We start from the raw sequence: 24,437 nt of genomic DNA on the forward strand, positions 1-24,437 counted from the left end.
AAGAAGATAACGCCCAACAATTTCTTGTTCCATAGAGTTCACCAAATAGGACATGACAAGAAAGTTAGACGTAACCCACTTGTCCTGGGCAGCACCAACATCAGTTGGTTTGGCTACCGATCCAGTAATATAGCCAGAAAGGCCATGGGAACCGATAGCAAATAGGCAGGAGCGAGACCATAATAAGTAATTACTACCATTTGTGAAACCCACCTATAATTTTTTATTTATTTTTTAACTTGTGTGATTACAGGTTCTGGGTCTGTGTCTATGCTTGCCTCTATGTTGTGGGCTGCATCAGTGGTGGATTCAGAGCAATCCATTGACACACCTATGGAGGATTCTGAGGAGCCAGGACAACTAGCTATCCTTGAGTCTGAGAATCCTGCCGGGTCCCAGCATATCAGTTTTTTATGCCAGACACGCTGGATCGAGCATATGCGGAACCTCACCATATCCTAGGCCGGTATATAGGTAAGAATCCTATTCTATGTATATATATATATACTATTCTTGCTTAATTACTGTACTAGGGGCAGAATAGTAATTTACACTTAGTGGGACCCACATCCTGTGTAAATCTAGACTGCTTAGGTGCCAACATACCCGGGCCCACTTTCATGAGTTCATAAGACTTAAGTTATAACTTAAAAACTTGAATTAAGTAATTAAATTACTTTAAAAACAGATTAGGAAATTACATTCTTAAAACTAATTCTAATTAATATATAACAAACAGCCCTTAGTAGGACTTTCTATATAAGAAATCCTTAGCTTAGGAATTCATTTTACACCTAATAGAAATCGATTCCAGCCTTGGAAGCTTAGAAGAAACTAAGGGAAAAGAGAAGGAAAGCTAGGATTGCTCTCTTCTAACTTAGAGATTCAATTGGAACTTGGGAGTTGGGGCTGCCATCATCAATTGCACTCTCAATTCAGGTAAAGCATCTAAATTTTGAACCTGTTTTCCCAAATTCCTTTCTTCTCTCTCCTATAATGGATGAATCCTTGACCCATACCAACCCTAATATGATGAACCTTAAATTGGGTTGTTAAAGACCCTAAACTCAAACCTAATTTAACCAATCAACTGTCCTAGGACATCCACCAACCCGAAACCCTAACTTCTCAACTTCTTCTCTATTTATCTTGCTGATTTCTTCTTGGGATTAAGACCCAATTCAGCCTAGACCTAAGAGTTTAGATGGCTTTTGATAAAATCCCAATTTGGACTTAGGTATAACTTGGTAGATCACGAAAACCAGACTGTAATACCAATTCCTTATCTTCTTCTTTGATTTCAGCCATATTCTCAAAAGTTGCAGAATTTATATTTATTTAATTTTTAATTAGAAAACCTAATTAGATCTTACATGCAAATGGGTCAAAATCTCCCCTTTGCTGTATTCTATCAAAGCCCTAAACTAATTTTGGGAAGGTAGCCCCATACATGAATGATCCATGGGTTTTGGATCTCAGAACAGCCATTGGTAGGCCAACCAGATTCAGACACCTGGGTCCTAAAGCCAACCGGATTCAGCCAGTTCTGAACCCGATTCTACCCATAGGCTTGGTTTTGGTTCTTGGGTATTTTAGGCTTTTGCCCAGGGCTATATTAGACCTAATAATTGTTATATATTGGTTATTTAGGCATTAATAACATCAAGTGGCGGGGTAATTGGTATGTATTGGAGCTTCATTTGTCTAGGGATATTCTCCAGTACAGGTAAGAGAGTTCTGACTTTTCTTTGGAATGTTTCTTCTTTAATTGCTATTTATGCTGGCTGCCACTTACATCCATCATCCTAGTAGTATAATCATGTAGTTCTATAGCTTTTGCTTTGCATTAGATATATGCATGTTATAGGTGTCATTTCATTTTTGCATTTACATACTTTTACTATGATCTATTGTGATGTATTGAGAAATGATGTTGGACTTCTAAATTACTATCTATCGCTGCCCCATATGACATCATGTTTAAAAATACATATGGTTAGGCTATCATTAACCCAAATGCTACTACCCTTGCCAACAGAGGTAAGGTGTTGGATAACCCGTGGCAGGTCTGAAGGGTTAATACCGAAATGTCATTCACTGTCCCAGGTCTGATGAGTACATACCGGAATGGGAATAACAGTAGGGTTATCACTGGGGGTTCGTCGGGGTCTGCTGTGTATATTCCGGAGCTGACGGGTCCCCACCGTAGTAGAATGGTATTCTTGGGAAGATCGATGAGTTCATTCCGTGACTGAGAATATCATACCTACTACAGTAGCATTTATACCTCATGAGACCTAGACATTGATGTTAGTAGCATTCTTAGATATAGGTCATGCATCATGGACTATATGCTTGTGTTTTTGCATGTTTCCCTTGCTGGGCTAGGTGGAGCTCACCCCTGTGGTACCTCTCCTTTTTCAGATAGTGCTGCTGGTTTTGAGAAGCCAAATGATGTTGTTATTACTACTTCTGACTTCCACACCGAGGAGGACCGTACAGTGCAGAAGTTTGAAGTTCATGAAGCTTTCTGCGAATGCGATGCATGCGCGTTTACTTGATCAGGCTTGATGGAGCAGGCTAATCTTTTTGTGTTTATAAACTTTTTGTGAAATATAATATGTAGATACTATTTTACTTTTGTACTTGTGGTGCCTTTTGAGAACTATACATTGTATCACAGGTTTCACTTAATATAAATACTCAGTTCTCACCTGATCCCTTTATTATTATTGTTATTATTACTGTTTATTCTCTTCCACTGCAATGATTTACTGTGTTTATGAACTGTGATTTGGAGTACTGCACTAATTGATCCTGGGGGATCGATTGAATGCCAGTTGGCATTCGGTCACACCTTTCCTTTATTAACCGGGCCGGGGTGTGACACCATTTAATTTAATGGAGCTGGTTTGGAACGGAAGGAAATCACGTTGAGTCGTGCCTTCGTGTCCACATGTGGCAGTGATAATGTTAGAATCTCCTGGCATGATGGTTGGTTGAAGAAACTCGCACAATAAATCACCGGGAAGGGTAAAAAAAATCCGGACAGATGCTTAAAGCATATGGATCAGAAACACCCCTTAATGGGAGTCAACTCACCACTAAGGGTGAAAAAGGGGAAGCGGTTACAGAAAAGGGCGGAGAAACCCTTCTGTGAAAAAAGATGGGGCAGAAGCGCTTAGGGAGGCGGAAAAAAGGAGGGGAGGGGTGGCAGAAGGGCTAAAGATGGTGGTGTGGCAGAAAAGAAGAGGCGTAAGGTGGAAGGGAGGTGGAAAGTGGTGGCTGGCGGAAGTGGTGGCAGGCGGTGGTGGTGGTTGGCAGTGGCTAGGGCACAATCGTGAGAAAGAAGAGAGGAGAAAATAGAAAAAAACTCAACTCCAGGATTCCCGCTCTGATGCCATGATGAATTTCATGAATAATGGCTTGTGAACAATGTGCCCACATCCTCTTTAATTATAATCAGAGATCATTACAAGAAAGGAAATAAAATCCTAGTCAAATCACATGTGCAATATGTGCATAATGAACCTAGACACTTTAACTTATCCAGGTCCGGGTCCAAGTCATGGATCAACAGGTAATCCTTGAACATTCAACAATAACTATTAGAGTTAATATTGTAAAGGATCTCTTTCTGTTTAGAAGATTTTTCTATCTTTATAATGTAGCTATCAACTACAATAAATAAAGGAGTGGGGGTAGCATGCCACTGATTTTGGCTTTTGATCAATTGAATGTTTCTCTTCGGTGGTTATGCTTAGAGTAGCTCTTATGGCCATAGTTGTCAAGGCGGCAAGGCAACCCAAGGCGATGGAAGGGTGCCTAAGCGCTTAGGCAACAAGGCGCCCACCTAGCCGTTGCCTACACAACCAAGGCTCCCAAGTGTTATTTATTATATCTCCTCTTTTCTAACATTATTTAGTATGTTGCAATATATACCTTATATCATCAAAAATCAACATTAAGCCACATCAAAAATCAACATTAAGTCACATCAAGTCATCAAAAATCAATATTAAGCCACAGCAAGACATGAAAAATCAACATAGAACTAGAAGATGGAAGAACTGAAGAAGCAAGCTATTTTAAGTTTGAAACAATCAAACATACAACTGGTTTATACTGTTCTTGGAATTGGTCATTGTCATGGTATACCGCCTAGTCTCACATTTGGTTTATAGTGTTGTTAGAAAATATGTTCTTATCTATAAGTAATTAAACTGCTCTCGATTTAGAGAAATGTTCTTATTCTCTAAGAAGTTTGACTGGTCAAATGATTTTATTTTTACATGAGACTTTTTGTATTAGGTAGAGCACAAAACCAGCTTTCCAACAAACCCAAAATTGCTTAAATCTGATTTATATTAAAGGAGTTATGTACCAGCCAAACCTTATTTGGAGTGCGCCAATGCGGTCAAAATCGTTCTGAATGAAAATATTTTTTACATATCAAAACAAATGAATATTTTACCACTCTTTTGGTTTTTAGCAATGTTTTACCATATTAAGATTTGTGGAATATTTTAGATTTGAGAAAAACTCCTGCATTAGAAAGTTGAAGATTTGAAGGTCGTGTTTGACGCGTTGGTCAAGTGCTCACTTGCTGAATGCTTGATTACGGGTTCAAGTCCTGGAAAAAGGGGTAAGGCTGCGTACATTTGACCCCCCCAGACCCTGGTAAACGCAGGAGCCTTGTGCACTGGGTACAGCCTTTATTAGAAAGTTGAAAATTTCACCTACCACCGAAAATCCAGTTTTTGTTCTTGAACTAGGGAGTTGACTTTTTATCCTTTTGGAATTTGAATTTTTAACAATTTTTATTGGATTCAAATAGAGGGGTATTTTCTTATCAATGAATGTTTGGCATAAATAAGGTTCAAGGCGTTCAATACCACTACAACGACAACGGCTTAGACCCTAAAAAATCTGTTTGGACGCCTAGGCAGCGCCTACGCGACGCCTTGACAACTATGCTTGTGGTGAAGCAAGTGGTAACCCAACCCAAGGTTGTGAATCCTTGGTTTGAGACTGATGATGAAGCCTTTCCCGCTGGACATAGGTGGTGAAGCCTATTGTCATCTCTTCTTCTCTTCTTCGCTTCTTCTCTTCTTCTACTTCATCTTCTTTCGTTCTTTCCTTCATTATTCCGCAGAAATTCCAACAAACATTTTCTGTCAACTGTGGCCTGTAATGGTGATTTCTAACTTCTATATTATCTTCTATGCGAGGTTCTGATCTGTCCATTCTGTGCAACAGAACATCAGACATGTATTCCTTTCTGACCCATGGTCGGATGATCTTCAAGTTTTAGTATGTTGTTCTACTCCTTTCTCTCTACATTCGATCCAAGTTTCGTGTTCATCCAACCAGTCACTTGTAAGTTTTAGTATGTTGTTTTTCTTTTGAGTTACTTATTCTAATTTTTCTTACTTCCTATTTTCTGTCCATGTTCGTTTCTTCTAATCTAACCATCAGTTTGCTTTCATATTTGAACCACATACTCACCCCATTAAGAACTCTAATATTTTTTTTAGTTTCAGACCCTTGAGATTTGTGGTTTGCAAGTTCTAATGCTATTTAGTTTCTGCCATATTCATAGTTTCTTGGTTCTCTGTGATTCTAGTTTCTCATAAGTTTGCTAGTGTTTGTTACTTCAGCCTAGCTTACCTCGTCAGTGTGTCTTTTCTAAAGTGCTATAGTCATCATACGACTCCAAAGGGTAGAAAGAGGCCTTCTCTGTCTGCCCAAATGAATGAGCAAGTTTAACATGTAGCCTCCCTAGCCTTGGATGTTCGCCCACATGCCTGGACAATTTTAACATCTAGTTGTTTCTTTTTTCCTTTTTTGACATTGACATCTAGCTTCCTCTCTTGCAAATAGCTTTTACAAATCGAAGCGGGGGTCTGTGATGTAGATCAAAGCATGAAGAAAATGGCAAAAAATTATTGTTCACGTGAACAGTACCACGAAGTACTGTTCGCGTGAACAGTGATTTGGCTGATATGGAAGTGGTGAAGATTGAATGCAAATCAATGACTCAATTGCCAATTTTTGTTAGGATACCATCCATTAGTTTCTATTTTAGTTAGTCTAGGTTTTAGGAAGTAGATTTTAATTCTAATTCTGTTTTAGACTTCAATTAGGAAACTTAATTTCTTTTTTTTTTATATATATGCTTGTAAGTTGTAACCCAATTCGTTGGGAAGTTTTGATGAATTGATTTAGTTGAATTGCTTATGGTACCAGTCTGGTCTGATACCAATGCTTGTGTCACCATCTCCCCCTCCCCTTTGTGCAATCTCCCTTCTCTCTCCTCTTTTTCTTCCAAGTATTGTTCATGGATACTGTTCACAGCCCTTATCTTCTCTTCTTCTATTATTCTCTCTTAAGCCCACCATAGCAGATCCTTCTTTGATCTGCATTAGTCTGCCAGTGAGCTGACTATACAAGGGGAGTTGAGACAAGTGAGAACTCATATTTGTTCAGGTATGACTTATCGATTGCTGCATGAACATTGTACCAGATCTCTTGCAGAGGGGGGGGGAATTGAGCTCAGATCTCTTGTACACTTTCTAGTGTAGAAGTTTTGAACTTTTCTATGGCCATATTTTCTTCTTATTTTAAGCCCTGTTTGGATGCCAAGAAATGGAAAGGAAAATTATAATGAGACAAAAATCATGATATGATGCAATGATTGATTTATGTGTCTTATCTATTTCCTCACATTCAAATTTTTTTTGAATCTTTTCTTTTCTTTTCTTGACATCTAAACATAGCCTTAGATTTCAATTATCAAATCTGCTATTAGAAAAGAAAAGAAAATGGTATGCTCCACATTCAGGGTAGTGACCATGTGGTGCAGATTGAGCATGGAGCTGGAAGACAAATAAAAGAAGAGAAAAAAGTTTCCGGAAATTATAATGATCAAGTACATAATAAAGTGGGAAAGTTATGTTCAAGTTCAGAATGGTTCTAGGAGTAATAGCTGATTAGTCTAGAATTCTTCATGTTAACAATTTGCAAACTAGGATTGCTTTGGGTTATTGGGAGGTGCTTATGGCCATGGAAAAAGAACTTGGTCAAAACCAACCGAAACCACCGAGACGAGTTTAGGTGGGAGTTTAAAAAGTACCAAATCACGGTTGGTTTCAACTGGTTTCGGTTGAAACTGGTCGAAACCAGTTGAACCAACCCAAATCGGCACTTAAAAAGACAAGTTTCGATCGAAACTTGCCATTTCTAGCAAGTAGATCTCGGTGGTTTCAACACAGGGAGTGCGAGTTTGGCTAAAAAGTGTGGATTTCTTCGCATATTTGCTTTGTTTGGTGCATCCACAACCTACATCAACTCTCTTAATCCAGTGTGTGAACCTCTCTTCTCTTATACAAGTTGATGATGGGGCTTATAGATGGCTAGTTATGGACTATCAGAACAATTGGGCCCAAAGCATGTCATGGGATACATATGTGGTACATGCAGAGGAACGGCTCCGAAAAATTTAGTGGTACGCAACTCGTGGATTGGACCCACTAAGAAACTCCAAAATGGAATTGAGCGAGTGTTGACTATTGAGCAACTTAATGTTTTATTTAGATAACATGTATTATTCACTGTTCTTGTACTTTAACTTTATGTGAACTAAGTATTTATAATACCAGATTTAGAGTATCCTTCAGCGTACACTAGTAAACTTGGGTCAATAACCACAAGTACCATTTTGAGTGTTTTTTTTCTGTGAAAATAGTTCAAGCATTGTGTTTAGAATGTCAAAAATAGGCAGTATACAAAAAATCAGACCTAAAAAACCATTTTTGGGCCTCAAAACCACAATCTCAAGTTGGCTGGGAAAAAGTACCAAATTCGACCTAGTTTCAACAAGTTTCGACAATATCTCAGGTCCGAGCTGGTCGAAATCCGAGATTTAGAACCTTGCTTATGGCTTAGAAAGGTACAATACTGTTCTAGGTTTGGGTTGGTATATCCATGATTTAAAGTATAGGTACGTATCATATCATATTGGCCGATATGTATCAGTATTGGTCGGTACTCGGTACCGATACAATAAATACCGATACGTCTCTTTTTTTTTTTTAAATGGACTGTCTCGGATTGTATCGAAATGTATCGGCCGATATGACCGATACATATTGATACCATCGATACGTGTAGTAAAAGATTTTGTGGCTGGTTTAATACGTATCGGCTGATACAGCTAGATACATACCGATACATTCCATAAACAAAGACATTTTCTGTCACAGACTCGCTACAACTCCTATTCTAACAGAAAAATGAAGGAAAACTCTCAACCAAGAGTCTAAAATCTTGCATTTAATCTTGGTTTTTCACACTTTTGGACTAAAAACCGAATCAAGGAGTGCTACAACATCATCCTTTGCATCATCCAATACTCTTCATGGCTATAGACGATTACAACATGTAAGAAACCTCATCTTTTATTACAAATTCAATTTAATGCACTTGTTTGGCTATACAATGTTCTCCATTTTAGTGTTTATGCATGACACTTGTTATATATTGCTTATTTATATTGTTTTTTGTTCCAAAAGTGTACTTCCATGTGTATCTTAATCATTTCTATGCGTATATGTAGTGTTCGATACGTCTCTTAAAATCACCTGACCGTTACGATACCTGATACTGATACTTTAAACCTTGGGTATATCTACTTCCAGGTTGAATTTAATTTGGTCTTTGTGTAGTATAGTTTAAAGCAAGGGAATCATATGGAAGCTGTTTAGTCTCAGTTTGAGTCTGTTTAAGTAGTCCAAGTGAAACTTAAGAGTAGAAGAATCCTGGCTGTAGCCTACATAGGAACACCAAACACATAAAATGGACCAGGCGCCAGACTGTTCGGGCAAAAAGGTTGGCAGTCTAGCAGTTAAAAAGTTACTTTAACTGTATTATAAATATATTATTTGTTTAACTGATTAATAAGCAGCAGCTCAACTGCTGTGGTTATGTGGATACTCTACTCCTTGGTCAAGTCTCCTCCATTACATAGGTTATACTAAAAGTTTCTATACACAGCCATGATCTAGCAGTTGGACTGTCCCATCTGAAAGATCTGGACAATCCAATCACTTGGACCAGGCGGTTCACTTACTTTTCCATGGTTTCAACTTACCTCTGGTGATGTAGATCGATGGGAGAAGCATGTCCAGATTTTGTTCTCATCGATCCAGTGTTTGTGGGCCCGTATTCTAATATTATTTAAGTCCAGAAACCAGGCCCTATTTCTATCATCATCCAGAAGTTCTTTGAGGGAAATTTGTTCAGAATTGTGGGATCCATTAACTACTTGCGTGGAGAAGAATTACAGAAGATTTTGAAAAATATTCTGTTGGCCCATACCAGATTGCATGGGAAGCATAGTTCGAAAACTCGCCGAAATTTCGGCCAAATTTTGAATATTTTAGTAATTTCGACACTGAGACGAAACAGGAGGCAAAACGAAATAAGCACTGTTTTGCGAAATTTTGCTTATTTCAGTCGTTTTGTTTCAGTATTTCGCTACTTTCAGCCTAAAGAATGCACTGTTTCGTAGAAATTTCGGTCATTTTGTTTCGGTATTTCGCTCATTTCAGCCGTTTGCTCCCCCCCCCCCCCGGTGAAATGACCAAGCAAAACTCATGGGAAAAAATACACTGTTTCAGCGAAATTTCGGTATTTCGCTCATCTCGATCTGACTAAAATGGCGAAACGAAACGAGTTTTCGAACCTTGGTGGAAAGAGAGATGCTGCCAAGAAGCCAGGTTGCATGGGGAGGTCTCCTTTGAGAAGATCTTATCTGATCTTTGTTCTTATTAGAGATCTTGTTAATTTCTATTTCTATGTTTAGCAACTATTATTTTTCTGTTAGTTTCTATTTTTTGTAATAGGCTTAGGCTGCCATGTGCAAAGCATCTCTAGGCTTTCTTTCCTTTTGCATTGAGTAGGATAGTCACTATTATAAACATGTAAGGAGTCTTGGACTCCCCCACAAATTAATGAATGAAAAAATTATTTGGTTGTTAAAAATGTGGCTATGTGTGAGGTGAGAGGCCTAGGTTCAAGTGGGAGACTGAACCATCTATTCTATCCCACTTCTTCCCTTCTCTGTTTTCTTTATTCTTAGTTTCTATTTATTCAACAAGTAATAAGCATTAAACTGAAGAGTACCGGGACACCCCTGAGTGCTATTTGATTTGCTGTTGGTGCACTATAGTCTGATCCATCGAGTAGTCCAAGAAGGCTGGTGATTGTAGATTTGAATGTACCTTGTGGCATTGCTGGTTGGCTCCTGTATCAGTCAACAACTCCAGATCTGATCGACAGTAGATATCTTCTTCCAATCGATTGTAAAAGGTGGTGACTGTTGGACAGGTATTCTTATCACTGAAGAGTCCCTTTTGGTTCTACTCACCGACTAAAAGTCTCAGTTGAAGATTGTTATTGACTAAAGGAATCCAAGGAGGTTTCTACTTCCTATTTTTGTGGACCACAAATACTGGTTCTGTTTGGATAAATTTCACCATCGTGATAAGTGCCATGCTTTGCCTAATCATCTCCTTTCCTGGACAGAAGTTGTTCAGACAAGGACATTTAGTTGTCTGAATCATTCATCACTTGAATCAGATTTAAGCCTTCTACGGATACCCTGTTTTGGGGGTTTATTTACAAGATTTGAGCACTGTCAGATCACAGCATCCTACCATTGGATCCCTGTGAATTTTTTCTGAACAGATTCTTCTCATTAATTATCACCCTCAATAAAAAATCCAGACTGATCTCACATGTTGATCAGGAGATCTGTTCAATCTCCTGAGAAATAGGATCTGAGTTTCTAATTGTGTTATTGGTCCATAATCTCATAGTCAGCCGTTGGATGTCCCTGAAAGTTTGGGATTTTGCTTTCTCGTCTGAGCACTACACTGACCGAGTGACCAGATTTCCATCTAAATCTGAAAACCAGATTTTGAGTTCTAAACCATCTATCAAATCCGGAACACATGTGCCCTGCGCTCCTTGTTGAGTGGGAACCTGGAACCTGTAACATGTAACCTGTTGAAAAGGTAATCCTACCCCACCATCTGGTCAGTATACTAGGACAGCCCATCCTAGTAAAAGGGTCTAGTGGTAAACAGTCCAAACAGTCTGTCAAAGAACTGAATTGGAATTTTCTTCTTTAAATTCATGAAATCAGAATTCCTCAATGCAAGCTTTGGTCATGTGATGCTATTGTTCTCCTAGCTGTGATTTCAAACCCCCTAAGAGTGCATATTCGGTGATTCTTCCTATATTCTTCTTACTGCATTCTGATTTCTTTATAGTTCTTTTATCTCCACTTTTCTGCAATTGAAATCCATTGGACCTACAATACCTACTGAATACTTATCTTGTAATCCTAATTACAACCCAAACTCTCCTAGCCCCATAATGTAGTTCTAGATTGGTAGGAGACCAACTAGAACCAATAACCAGGATCTGCTATGGATTGGGAAAATCGGCCAAGTCAAATTATGTGAAATTGTGAAATTGGAGTTAGGGTTTGATGGGACATAGGGTTAGATGTTAGGGTTAAGTTAAGAGAATGTGGATTATATGGGAGAGAAGAGATGCTGAAAGTTATAGTTGAATCAGATGACTACATCTGAAATTATTGAGGAATTCTGATAGAATAGGATTTAGGAGTAAAAGGGTAATTTCAGACAATCGGCTGGGTGGATAGTAATGAAATTTGAATCAAGTCTCTCTTAGGGTTTGAGGAAGATTCGATCAAAATTTCAGTAGGTTCTAACGGTTAGAATTGGCTGGGCAGAATTCTCGCAAAAATCACCTTGCATGTGACCTAGAAGGGAAGAAGAAGAATTGCAGAATTTCAATTTCGGACTTCTTGTTTGAAAATATCTTGAACCTTGCTGAGAAATTCCAGCAACTGAATATGTTTCTTCAAGAGATCGGCTATGGCAGAATTGAAACTTGAACGGAGCTTGATTGGAGATCAATAGAGGGGGTTGGGGACAGGGATGGCTATCTCAACTCACCCTGGGCATCTCACCCAACCTATCTCAGGATTTTTAACAAAGGCCAACGCCAATATTTCATTAATCAAATTCGTGTACAATGTTGGCCTCCCTTACAAACATATATAGAAGGCTCAAAAATAGACTTAGACACTAAAATGGAAAGGCTTAACCCTATCCTTGACTAATAACTTAACCTAAATTGACTAGGAAAGTGAAATAATAAAGAAAACAGACTCAAAATAGGACTCTAACTAAACTAAAGAAGTAAATCCCGTTTTCCTATTTTCTACCCATATTTTAGGCCCATTAAATTGGCCAATGACAAAATAAACCCATGGGATCAGATCAAAAGCCCAACACATATATAACCCAACCCAAAGCTTATTTTCAATTAAATAAGCCCTCTAGGTGACTTATTTACATCACCCCACCCCTAATCACAAGCTCTGAACCCACTGGTCACTGGCCCCCTTTTTAAAACCTGAGAATCTCACAATCTACTTAACCCCACTAACTTGCAGGAGAAATCCAGATTCCAGAAGCACCCAACCATAAGCTCTAACTATCAACACTCTTCAATCCTCTAATGCCCCTAGACCAGATTTCAACTCTTCTTCTGCTTAAAACATGTTGACCAATTTCAGAGCCCAAGGATTAAATAATCTGAAAGGAAACTTCTAACCTCCTAATCTGACTCCTTATGCTTATTTCAAGAGACCAAATTTAGTCCAAATCAAACTCTCTAAACTTCTTTTATATATAAATATAATAACAGTAACTTTGGTACCTCAAATTATTAATAGTGTGGACGGTTTTCAATTTTGTCCTACATCAAAATAACCAATATTATGGAGCAACTTCATAATGTATATAGGAGGACCAACCTCATACTTCCATGGTGTAAGCAAGGTTCTCTTTTTTCCTTTTTCCAGCACTTCCAAGAAAATTTAAATACTTTAATTCTGCTGATAGTTATATTATTTCTGGAACTCCAGCTTGAAAGCTCTAGTGGAGTTCAAGACAGAAGGGACATCAGTTGAAATCAGTTACCTTATTATATGGCCTTCAGACTCAAACACAACTTCACCAAGAAACATTGAATACCAGACTATAACCTACCTCAACACCCCCCCCCCAATGCAGAACCAGGGAGGGTGGTCTGCTATGGTGGGCTTCACAGCGAGAACAGTAGAAGAATTAGAAGAAAGGAGGGAAAGGGAAGAAGGAACTCACGTTCACACACACACACACACTCTCACAGAGCTTCACAAATAAATCTTCTCATTAATCAAATTTTCAAGTCTATTGCTCTCCTTCTATTACAATAAATAAATAGAGAATAGCCTTGCATAGGAATAGAAACCTAACTAAAATAGAAACAACCCAAAATGAAAACTACTAAAATAGACCATAGCTAAGGAAAGGAAACTGCCTAAGATACTCCTACGTAATCTACCCATGAAATAAAATAAACCAAACTAAATATTGCATCCTAAACTAAACTACCAGCCCTTGCCAGACCAGAAAACGGGTTTAGGACCAGTCTTTGGTTTGGGCCTCCAAAGCGGGTCATGTTGGTCCAGCCAGGCTAAGGCAACTGCATCACCCCTCCCCCCAACAAAAAAAAAAAGGTTATAGCATGTCAGTAGACAAACAGTTACAAATTAAAAGGCAAATATTAACAAACTAAGTATGAAAAGGGTTTATTTGCAAGAGTCGTGAAGGAATTGTCATGCTTGTATTTTATGGTCCCATATTTTGTGTAATTGCACCACGCCTGAACTGAAAGGAACCATTAAAGGGCTGCATAGTTCACTTGAAAGTGGCTAGCCTCATGCAATTATTGAAGGACTCCAAGTTGATGATTGGCTGGCTTCAAGCATTATCAGGATGGCCATGGAGATATCTGCACCTACTTAGGAAATCATGACAGCCATGTGTCTGAGGGAATTTTTCTTCATAATCAACCAACTACCTAGCTGATGAGTTGGCCAAGTTGGTTGCTAGGCATTCCTTGTATTTTGGTCCTTATACTTTTGTTTAGTCCCTAGTGAGGTTTTCGGCTTCAGCCACCTTTTGTAATATATCCTTGTACACCAGACTTCTTTTTAAAAAAATTGGTCACTTTGCCACACCGAAGGAAAAAAAAAAAGGAAATGAAAAGATGCGTCCCCCCCCCCCCCCAAAAAAAAAAAAAAGAGGACAGTAGTTCAAGATCAAACATGAGTAGATTTTATCATTTTAATTTTTAAGGTAATGCTCAACACAACTCAACCTTATCCTAAGCAAGGTACTAAAACTCGGAACTCGGTGGGATCTCGGTCCTTGGAAAAACCGAGTCGAGTCGAGATCTCGCCGAGTTGGTGCATTTTTTTTTTTTTTTTGACTCGAAGGCTCAACTCGGTGGGTTTTAGACCTAGTTTGGATCTGAAACTTGGTATTCAGCCTATTTTAGGCCATTTAAACACAATGGCACTATCAGATTTCCCAAAAACAATGTCCAAATATGAGTTTCACTTAGTGGGAAAGCAGGACAGACACAAGACAAACACACTTATTTATGTCTAATATCAAAACAAAGCTTTCCAACAAGTCTAAGATTGCTTAAATCTGATTTATATTGAAGGAGTTATGTACTAATCAAACTTAATTCGGTGTGCATGAATGCTATTAAAATGGCTCTGAATGAAAATATTTTTTTGGACATCAAAACAAATGAATATTTTACCGCACTTTGGGTTTTTAGCAATGTTTTACCATATTAAGATTTATGGAATTTTTAGATTTGAGAAGAACCCCAGCATTAGAAAGTTGAAAATTGCACCTACCGCCGAAAATCCAGTTTTTGTTCTTGAACTGGGGGGTTGACTTTTTTTCCTTTTGTAATTTTATTTTTTAACTATTTTTATTGGATTCAAATAGGGGGGTATTTGCTTATTTATGAATAATATCTTAAGTAAATGTAATACAAAAATATTTACTTAAATGATGTTAGGCATAAATAAGTGTCTGTCTTGTCTGTCTTGGTTTCTGGCATAGATAGGTGTTTGTATACCAAGATTTTCCAGCAAGATCTCGAGATCTAGCACTCAGATAAAGGACTTTGGGTCGAGATTCTCGAGGTCTCGAAGTCTGTATACCAAGATTTTCCAGCAAGATCTCGAGATCTGGCACTCATATAAAGGACTGATCTCGGCAAGATCTCGGCGGAACTCGAGAATCTCGATCCAAAGTCCTTTATATGAGTGCCAGATCTCGAGATCTTGCTGGAAAATCTTGGTATACAGACACCTATCTATGCCAAAAACCTCACCGAGATGTCGATTGAGTTGTTGTACTTTTACAACTCGTATTCCATCTCGTCTCGGGTCTTCAAAAAACCGAGAAACTCCGCGAGATCCCGAGATCTCGCGAGTTCTCGAACTATGATCCTAAGTAAATGGAGTCGGGTACATGGATCTTCCTTCTCAACTCAGCTTGACTCTAAGACAAACTTGCTACTAGTCCTAAGCTAGGCATGTCCTTCCTCACCACTTCTCCTAGGGTCATTTTACGCCTACCCCTGGCTCTTTTAGCAATTTTAAGGTAATGAATAAATAAATAAATTCTTACATAATAAAATACGGAGTCTTTATCTGCTATTACTTACTTGAAATTCCAGTAATTTTTTCCTTCAGGATCAGGTATCCCAGCGCTGTCAGTTCGTTGGTAATCTGAACTCCAATTATCTTTGAATGTTGTCAGACTCAAGCCCGTGATTCCAGCTGTTTCAAGGATTGAGATAAGAAAATGTATCATTTCTACAGCTACGCTGAAAAAAATGATGTGAATACCAAGAAAATAAAAATAAAAATCCATAAGATCATGATACAGACTACCAAAAAAGTATGATGGCAAGAAGATCACTTGAAGGGATTGCCGCTAAGCATTTAATTTGACCAATGAATGCAACAGGTGATCAAACCAATGGTCCAATCAATCAGGTATATGCCTTTTCTTGACAATTGACGATCATACCTGTTAAGATTGTACCACAGCTGACAGGGCTGTTTAGTTCTCTGTAATTAGTCATGATAGGAGGAGAGTACCTATCATGATATTAGCTTAGTTAGTTTAGTTAGTGTTTTATAACTAGTTTAATTCCTCTTGTAATTAGACATCGACTCTTAGTAGGTTTCCTACTAAGAGTCTAATTGTTTATGTTATAAATAAAGGAAGCAGGGTACCCACAATAGATTAATCTGAATCTATCATGGTTTAGGAAATCTCTTCTCATCGTCTCTCTATCATCTTCAGGCATTGGTTGATTGACTGGTTATTGGTTGTCCTTTGTTTCAAGAGATCAGAGCATCAATAATCAGTTACCACTTCAATTCTGGTTTTGATAGTCTCTGAGAGATTTGTTCATGTGGTTGCACCAACCCATGCTGCCTAATATCTATCTATGGCCCTAGTTGATGGTGATATGATGATAAACTAGGGTCTCTACTTACTATATCTTGCTTTCCATGGAGTGATCAATCTATTGGAATCAAATTCTTTGCGCATTCAGGTTGGTGGCAAGTTCTGGAATTTTTTTTATGACAATCAAGATCTCAAATTACTTTACATCAGGCAAGCAGATTCTTCTCAGTTTTTTGGGGTTCGCTGACCCTACTTGGAGGTACACTGAACCTTGATTTTGTGTTGATTAGAGTTGCTGATCTTATGTAATTTGATTTCTCCTATCAGTCCATGAGATTCCCTGTTTTGGGGACAATTTTCAGTACTTTGGATCTGACCAGCAGATCTCTATGGCTATTTATGGCATCTTTGCCCTCCTATAGCATGCCACTTGACCTTGCTTTGGTGTTCATCTAACACCTCAGTTACCCACGATTGCAAATCACCACTTATTGCTGGACTTTTCTCTATATCAAATACCTGCGATATTGAGGGGTTTTTATTCCCTATCAAGCATCTATAACTATCCAGATCTGGAAACCTATCTGATGGTTTTTCGTTTACAGATTAGAGCATAATTTTTGCTGGCCAAAGGTGCTTTACCTGGACCTATCTTTCCTCTTATTGATCTCTGCCGTGCATGATGGCTGATTCCAAATCTACCTCGGGCACTGTTAATGTCCAGATCACCACTACTAAACTCAATGGAGTTGCTACTTAACTGCTATGGGCTCAGGCCATCAAGGTTTATATTAATGCTAAAGGGAGTTGAAGCCCTCCAATCTAACCCCCTCATGCTGATTCCAAAGAACCTTCTGACGTTTAAGCCTATGCGGAGTGGATGCGTGAGAATGACACCCTTCTTATATGGTTGTGGAATAGTATGGAATCCGTTATTTCAGCAAATGATATGTCTACACCACTGCCAAAGGGGTTTCAGATAATTTGAAACAAAGCTTCTCCCAAGAGAAGAATATGTCCAGAATTTATGATCTATATGATACATTTTTAATTTCAAGCAGGTGTACAAGTCATTGAACAAATACTTCAGTGCCTTTAAGGCTATGTATGAGGAACTCAATATTCATCAGCCTCTGACTACTAATCTAGAACAGTTGAACAGGAATTTGAAGTGGTAAAAGTTTTTGTCCGGATTGAATTCATATTATCAGTCTGGTAAGAGCCAGTTGCTTACTAGAGAGAAGGTGCCTTCACTTAATGAGACCTTTGCCCGTCTTCAGTGTATAGTTACTCCTTCCAGAGCTGACACCTCTCCCTCTCCTAAGGGCAGTTCTGCATTTGTTGTAGCAGTGGCCAAGGTTCTCCCTTCTCTAGGAGAGGATGTGGCTCTTGGGGAGGTTGGAGCTATGGTGGTCGAAGTACATGTGAACAGTAGACTGATCCTCCAGACAGTATTCTTTCGGCAAGAGCAATCATATAGTTGATACAAGTTGGGCTAAACATGGTCAACCAGAGTGTACTCAACAATTAGCTAATATTGCTGTGTCTGATGGTAATACTGAGAATGTGTCTTCTGACGACACCAATATTGCAACTTCATCTATAGCTCCTTCATCAGGTTCCGTGTCTCGAGATGACTACAATCAACTGCTTAAACTTCTCCAAAATCTTCATACACCAACCGACGCTTCTTTATCCACAGCCACTCTAGCCCATACAGGTAAATCCGCATTTCTTATTACCAAATCCTCCAACAACAACAACTCAGCCTTATCTCAACTAAATGGGTACCACATCCACCATTCCTTGGCTAGTTGATTATGGTGCTTCTACTCATATGAAGGGTAAGTCATAATTGTTTTCTTCTTTGTCCAAAGCTTATAATCCTTCACCTGTAATTCTTGCTAATGGGTCCTGTACTCATGTGACTGGTCATAGTACGGTTTCTCCTACTCTATCCATGACTTCATCCTCCGTCCTTCATATACCACAATTAACTTTAAATCTATTATTTGTCAATCAATTTATTAAATCTCTTAGCTATTCTGTCACCTTATATCCTTCTTATTGTGTTTTTCGGGATCTTCAGACAAGGAGGACAATTGATGGCGGTGCTTGAACAGGCTGGACTCTATTATCTTAATTGCACAGGACCCTCTACTGCAGCTACTACTACTTCTGGTGACCTTTCCCCTACTTAGTAACTCTATAGGTTGGGCCATCTAACATTTTCCAAACTTCATATGGTTCTTAGCTGCAAATTAGTGTTCCGGCTTGAGTATGAGGCGTGTGAACTTGGGAATCATCACCGGGTCATCTTTTCCTTCTCGTAGTGTATCTAGAAGTTTAGGAAACAGCCTCTCTGCGAAGCAAGTGGTAAGGCTTCATAAATTATCACCCTCCCCAGACCCTGTAGTGGTGGGAGCCTCGTGCACTAGGTACGCCCTTTTTTTAGTGTGTTTAGAAGTCCCTCTTTATTTCTTACTACATTCTGATATTCGGGGTCCCGGTCATGTCAAAATAGGTTATGTATTTCTTATTTTGTTACATTTGTGGACGATCATTCCCGATTTCCCGGTTCACATGAGTGTATTTATAAAAGATCGTTCGCAGTTTCTATCCATTTTTTAAGATTTTTATAATGAAATAAGGACTCAATTGATGCTTCTATTAAAGTTTTTCAGTTTGATAATGCATTTGAATATACAGCGTGAAGATTTCGACCTTTTCCTCTGTTCATGGTATGATTCATCAAACGAGTTGTTCTTAAACACCCCAGCACAATGGAGTTGTAGAACAAAAGCACAGACATTTATTGGAGAATGCTAGGTCTCTCATGATTGATAAACATGTTCCCAAACATTTTTGTGTGATGTTGTACTTACTTCGTGTTATTTGATTAACTGAATGCCTTCTTCCATTCAAGCTAACCAATCACCTTTTTCTGTTTTGTTTCCAACACCATATTTGTTTTCTTTGCCACCTCCAGTTTTTGGATGTGTATGCTTTGTTAATAATTTGCAATCCCACGTATATATAATTGTTTCCTAGGGTTGTAAATATGTTTTCCTTGGCTACTCACGAACTCAGAAAGGGTACAAATGTTATGATCCTCTTAATCATCTGCAGTTTGTTAGTGCTGATGTTACAATTTTCATACAACTAGCTCTTTACTTCATACAAATGTTGTTTGCATACCCCCCATTGCTACTTTAATGTCCGTTACTGATGCTCCTGCAGCTACCTCCTCTACACCACTGATAGTGTAGCAATGACTGAAGAAAACAATGCAGTCTACTTCAGTTCCATCTGCTTCACAGCCCACCACACGATCTGCACCTCCAACTGAAGCTCCTACTTTGTACCCACCTCCTGACGACTTACCAGTTGCTCTTGGCAAAGGTACTCGTTCTTGCACTAAAACTTTCATGATTGCTTATCCTATTGAAAATTTTGTTTCCATATCTCATCTTCCATCTCCATTACATAACTTTCCCTTCTTATTTACCAATTCTATTCTAAAACTCATTTTGGGTGGAAAGTGGCTATGGGAACAGAAATGGATGCCTTATTTCTCAACAGACATGGACCCTAGTGGATTTGCCTCCAATTAAGGATCATGTGCGATGTCGCTGGGTGTAAACAATTAAGTACAATCCCAATGGCTCAATTGAACGGCTTAAGGCCCGTTTGGTTGCGAAGATACTCAGACCTACAACGATGATCATTTTGATACCTTCTCACTCGTTGCTCGTCTAAATCCGGTTCGTGTGATTATTTCCTTAGCTGTAAATTTAGATTGGCCTTTATATCAATTGGATATCAAGAATGGGTTCTTATATGGCGATTTACATGAGAAAGTGTATATGGAGCAACCTCCCGGGAATGTTGCTCAGGGGGAGAATTCTCACAGAGTTTGTTTTTTTGTGAATAAAAAGTGTATTACCAAAGAAAGCCCAAGGTGGGCAAGGGAGAAAACAAGGGAAAGCGCCGGGGGGGGGGGGGGGGGGAAACAAGCCACTAGCCCATTAGGGAGGGGGCTGTAAAATGGTACAATCAAGGTCCCATGCACTAACAATATGCCTATTCCTGGGAGAGTCCAGCAAAGACTTGTGGGGGAGGAAGCTCAGTTTCGTAGAAACGTCAAAGGAGATGGACTTCCAAATCAAGTCGAATGATCTAGAATTGGTAGACCATCTCCGGAGGTTTCTCTCCATCCAGATATGGTAAAGCGAAGCTCCAAAAACTAGCTTCCCTATGGCATCGCATATAGAGCCTCCTGGGAAGGATCTGATCATCCAAAGCCACTCTCTATCAAAGGGGAGGGGGCATCTGCTGCGGGCCAAATGAACGAAAGGGCTTTTTTCCAGATGGTTTGGGAGAAGGGGCAAGCAAAGAAAAGGTGGTCGATGTCTTCATAACCAGACCAGCACAAGGTACAGGTTGGGGGGGCAGGGATTTTGCGGTGGATGAGAAAGGCTTGGGTGGGGAGGCAATGGTTGAGGGTTCGCCAAACTAAGAAGCTACAGCGGAGGATGTGGCCTTTGAACCAAACCAGCTTGTGCCAGGGGACAGGGGGGGCTTGAGGGCGGACAAAATTCCAAGTAGAGCTGAAGCTGAAGAGGCCAGTGGAGGAAGGGAGCCAAGTAATTTTGTCAACAGTGGAGGGGGAGGGAAGGCCAGATCGAGGAGAGGATGGGGATAGGGGGGAGGGGGGGGACCAAGAGCCAAGGGAGATGATAGAAGAGAGGGGCGCGTCCTTAGGGATACCGGAGGAATAGATAGCTCTGGGGCCAAAATGGTTGTAGAGAACTCCAAGCGGGTGCCAAGGATGAAGCCAAATGGAAAATGGCGCGCAGGGCAGTGTGGCGCAGGTGGAGAATCTTGCACCAGATGTAGGAGGAATCGGGGTGGATGCGAACGGTCCAGATGGAATTATTTTTGAGGAGGTGGGAGTAAACCCATTGGACCCATATGGAATCATGCTTGGAAGAGATTTTCCAAATTAGCTTTAAGATGCCCGCAGTATTGGAGTCCTAAATACACCTAATCCCTAGGCCTCCCTCGGCTTTGGGGAGGCAGAAAGAGTTCCAACAAATAGGGTGAAGGAATTTGGAAGTTTCCTTTCCTTTCCAAAGGAACGCGCAGAAGAGTCTTTCCATAGCTGAGGAGGTGGCTTTTGGAATGGAAAAAACTCCACACCAGTAGATGTAGGAGGATTGGAGGACTGATCTGATGCATTCAAGTCTGTCTGCATAGGAGAGGAGCTTGGCTTTCCAAAGTTGGAGGCGCTTGCAGATATTGTCAAGCATGGGGGTGCAGTGATGGCTAGAGAGCCTGGCAAGGATGAGAGGGAGGCCAAGGTAATTGACCGGAAGAGTGCCAAGTAAGAAGCCAGTCAAATGGAGCAGATTGGCTTTAGCATCATCAGGGATTCCCGAGAGAAAGAGTTTGGATTTGAGGAGGTTGATACAAAGCCCCGAAAGGCGTTCGAAGAAACGAAGGGAGGACATGATGTTAGAGATGGAGGAAGGGGAGGCTTTGGAGAAGATCATCAAATCATCAGCGAAGGCCGGGGGGTGAGATTGATGTGCTTGCATTTGGGAAGAGGGGAGATAAGGTGGAGGTCAGTGTTGGTTTGAAGGCTCCTAGAGAGAGCTTCAAGGGCCAAGAAGAAAAGGAAAGGGGAAAGGGGGCAGCCTTGACAGATCCTAGCTTTGGCGTGGAAGAACCCCGCGGGGGAGCCGTTAATAATGACCGAGAAGGAAGGGGAGGATATGCAAGCAAGAATCCATCTAATGAAAGGAGGAGTGAAGCCCATCAGAGACATCACATCAGCGATGAAGTCCCAACGAAGGGAGTCAAAAGCTTTGTAGAGGTCAATCTTCATCAGGGCAGCCGGCGAGTGGGATTTCCTATCGAATCCTCTGACGATTTCGGAGGAGAGGATGATATTATCCGCGATGCTTCTACCAGAGATGAAAGTTGATTGGTTCGGGCTCACTAAGGAGGGGATGACGAGCTGGATCCTATTGGCCAGGATCTTTGCAATGAACTTGTAGAGAAGATTGCAAAGGGAGATAGGCCTGAAATCAGAGAGAGAGGTAGCCCCATCTTTTTTAGGGATGAGGCAGAGGAAAGTCTAATTGATCTGAGCTAGCTGTTTGGGGTTGAAGAAGAAACTGCGGACAGCAGTGATGAGCTCAGCTTTGATGTGGTCCCAACAGCTCAAGAAGAAACTCATGATAAAGCCATCAGGGCCGGAGCCTTGTTGGATTTATGGGAGAGGATAGCTTTGGAGATCTCATCATCAGAGGGAATGGCAAGAAGAGAGCTAGCGAGAGAGGGGGGGACAAATTTATTTATGAGATCAGGGGGGTTGGGAAAAGGAGGGAGGAGAAGGAGACTGCCTCGGATTTGATGTCAGAGTCGGAAGAAAGACGGAAACCATCATTAGCGATGAGCATGGTGATGGAGTTGGAGCTGAGCCTGGCTTTGAGAGAGCGGTGAAAATATGCCGAGTTGGAGTCGCCCAGCTCCAGCCAACGAATGCAGGATTTATGGCTGAGGAAGTTTTCTTCTTAAGAGGAAAGGGAGGCAAGGGAATCAAAGAGCTTTTTCTCTTCCTCCGCCAAGTAGCGGTTAAGAGGGTCAGCTTGGAGACGAGATTGGATGCCTGAGAGCTCATTTCGGCAATCAGAAACGCGGGAAGTGATGTTGCCAAAAATGGAGGAGTTCCAGGCTTTGAGGGCTGATTTGGTGAGGCGGAGTTTTTTGGCAAAGGAGAAGAGGGGGAGGGAGGGGCAGAAGGCAGGAGAGCTCCAAGCTTTGAGGATGGTGGGGAGGTAGAGGGGGTGGGAGGTCCACATGTCAAAGAATTTAAAAGGTTTGGGGCCAAAGGAGGAGTATTGATAGATGTGGAGGAGGCAGGGGCAATGATCTGAGAGACCTTGGGTGGGAAAAGAAGCGTGGGAGTGGGGAAAAGAAGAAAGCCACACTCCATTGGTGAGGAGTCGATCAAGCTTGCAGGCAATCCGGTCAGGACCTGCACGACGATTATGCCAAGTAAGAGGGGATCCGGACCATCGAAGGTCGTCAATACCTGCTTCCTCGATGCAATCGTTAAAAGCAGAGAGGGCGAGAGAGTCAAGGGGACGGCCTCCAATTTTTTCATGCTGAAATCTGACAACATTAAAGTCTCCCCCACCCCCCAAGGGCTGGACCCGACCCTAGAATTGAGGAGGAGAAGGTCGTCCCAAAGAGGGGTGCGACCGAAAGCCCTGTTGAAGGCATAGACAACAGAGAGGAAGGAGGGAGGGGAGTTGGGGAGAGAGATGGAAAGGTGAAGGAGTTGGGGAGTGGGAGATGGAGAAGTGGATTTTGGAAGGGTCCCAAAGAAGCCAGATGCGACCGTTGGCCGAATGGTCATAGTTGGAGAGGAAAGACCAAGAAGGGGCTATTGCAGCCGCAATGCGGGGGGCGTTCTCAATGAGAACCCGGGTTTCAAGGAGGGCACAGAAAGAGGAGTTGGAGGATTTAATGAGATTCTTGATTTCATGATGTTTTGCCAGGGAATTAAGGCCCCGGACATTCCAAATAAATCCAGAAGACATGGGGAACTAAAGGGGGGGGGGGGGGGCAGCGAGTTCCTAGGATGGGCACTCCGGTATCTGTTGCGGAAATAAGAGATGGTGGAACAATGACGGGCTAAAATTGGAGCAGCAATCGAGCAAGGGAACCCAGAGGTTGGAACAAGAGGGGAGGGCGGGTGGATTTGGCCAGACCCGAGAAAGGGGGGGAGGAGGGGGGAGGTTGCCAAGGACCAAGGAGAGATGGGAGGGTGCAGCTGGCAGCAGGGGTGCGCAAATGGGCCAAGAGGTTGGGAAGTGAGTTTGAAAAAAGGTTCTCAGGTCGGGTAACTAAAAGGTTATCGGGTCAGGTTACAGGGGCAGACGGGTTAATGGGATGGGTAAGGGTGATGGGTCGAGAGGGGTTAGCGTT

The 24,437-nt window shown here is 40.8% G+C and overlaps 1 protein-coding gene and 1 long non-coding RNA gene across 3 annotated transcripts in view; one reads left to right on the forward strand and one right to left on the reverse strand.

The window, feature by feature from the left end:
- LOC122640444 (cation-chloride cotransporter 1-like) overlaps positions 1-24,437 on the reverse strand; it is a 72,066-nt gene that overhangs the window by 23,050 nt on the left and 24,579 nt on the right. For both annotated transcript variants that reach the window (XM_043833645.1, XM_043833644.1), the window contains one exon: positions 15,682-15,796. In XM_043833645.1, coding sequence (XP_043689580.1) covers positions 15,682-15,796 — 115 coding nt within the window. The remainder of the gene's footprint in view (positions 1-15,681; positions 15,797-24,437) is intronic.
- LOC122640445 lies at positions 1,533-22,571 on the forward strand. The gene is made up of 3 exons (XR_006329660.1): positions 1,533-1,543; positions 4,694-4,697; positions 22,459-22,571. It is a non-coding gene; the product is annotated as an uncharacterized LOC122640445 (long non-coding RNA).

This window comes from Telopea speciosissima, chromosome 9 (assembly GCF_018873765.1).
Source record: "Telopea speciosissima isolate NSW1024214 ecotype Mountain lineage chromosome 9, Tspe_v1, whole genome shotgun sequence".
Taxonomy (NCBI): Eukaryota; Viridiplantae; Streptophyta; class Magnoliopsida; order Proteales; family Proteaceae; genus Telopea; species Telopea speciosissima.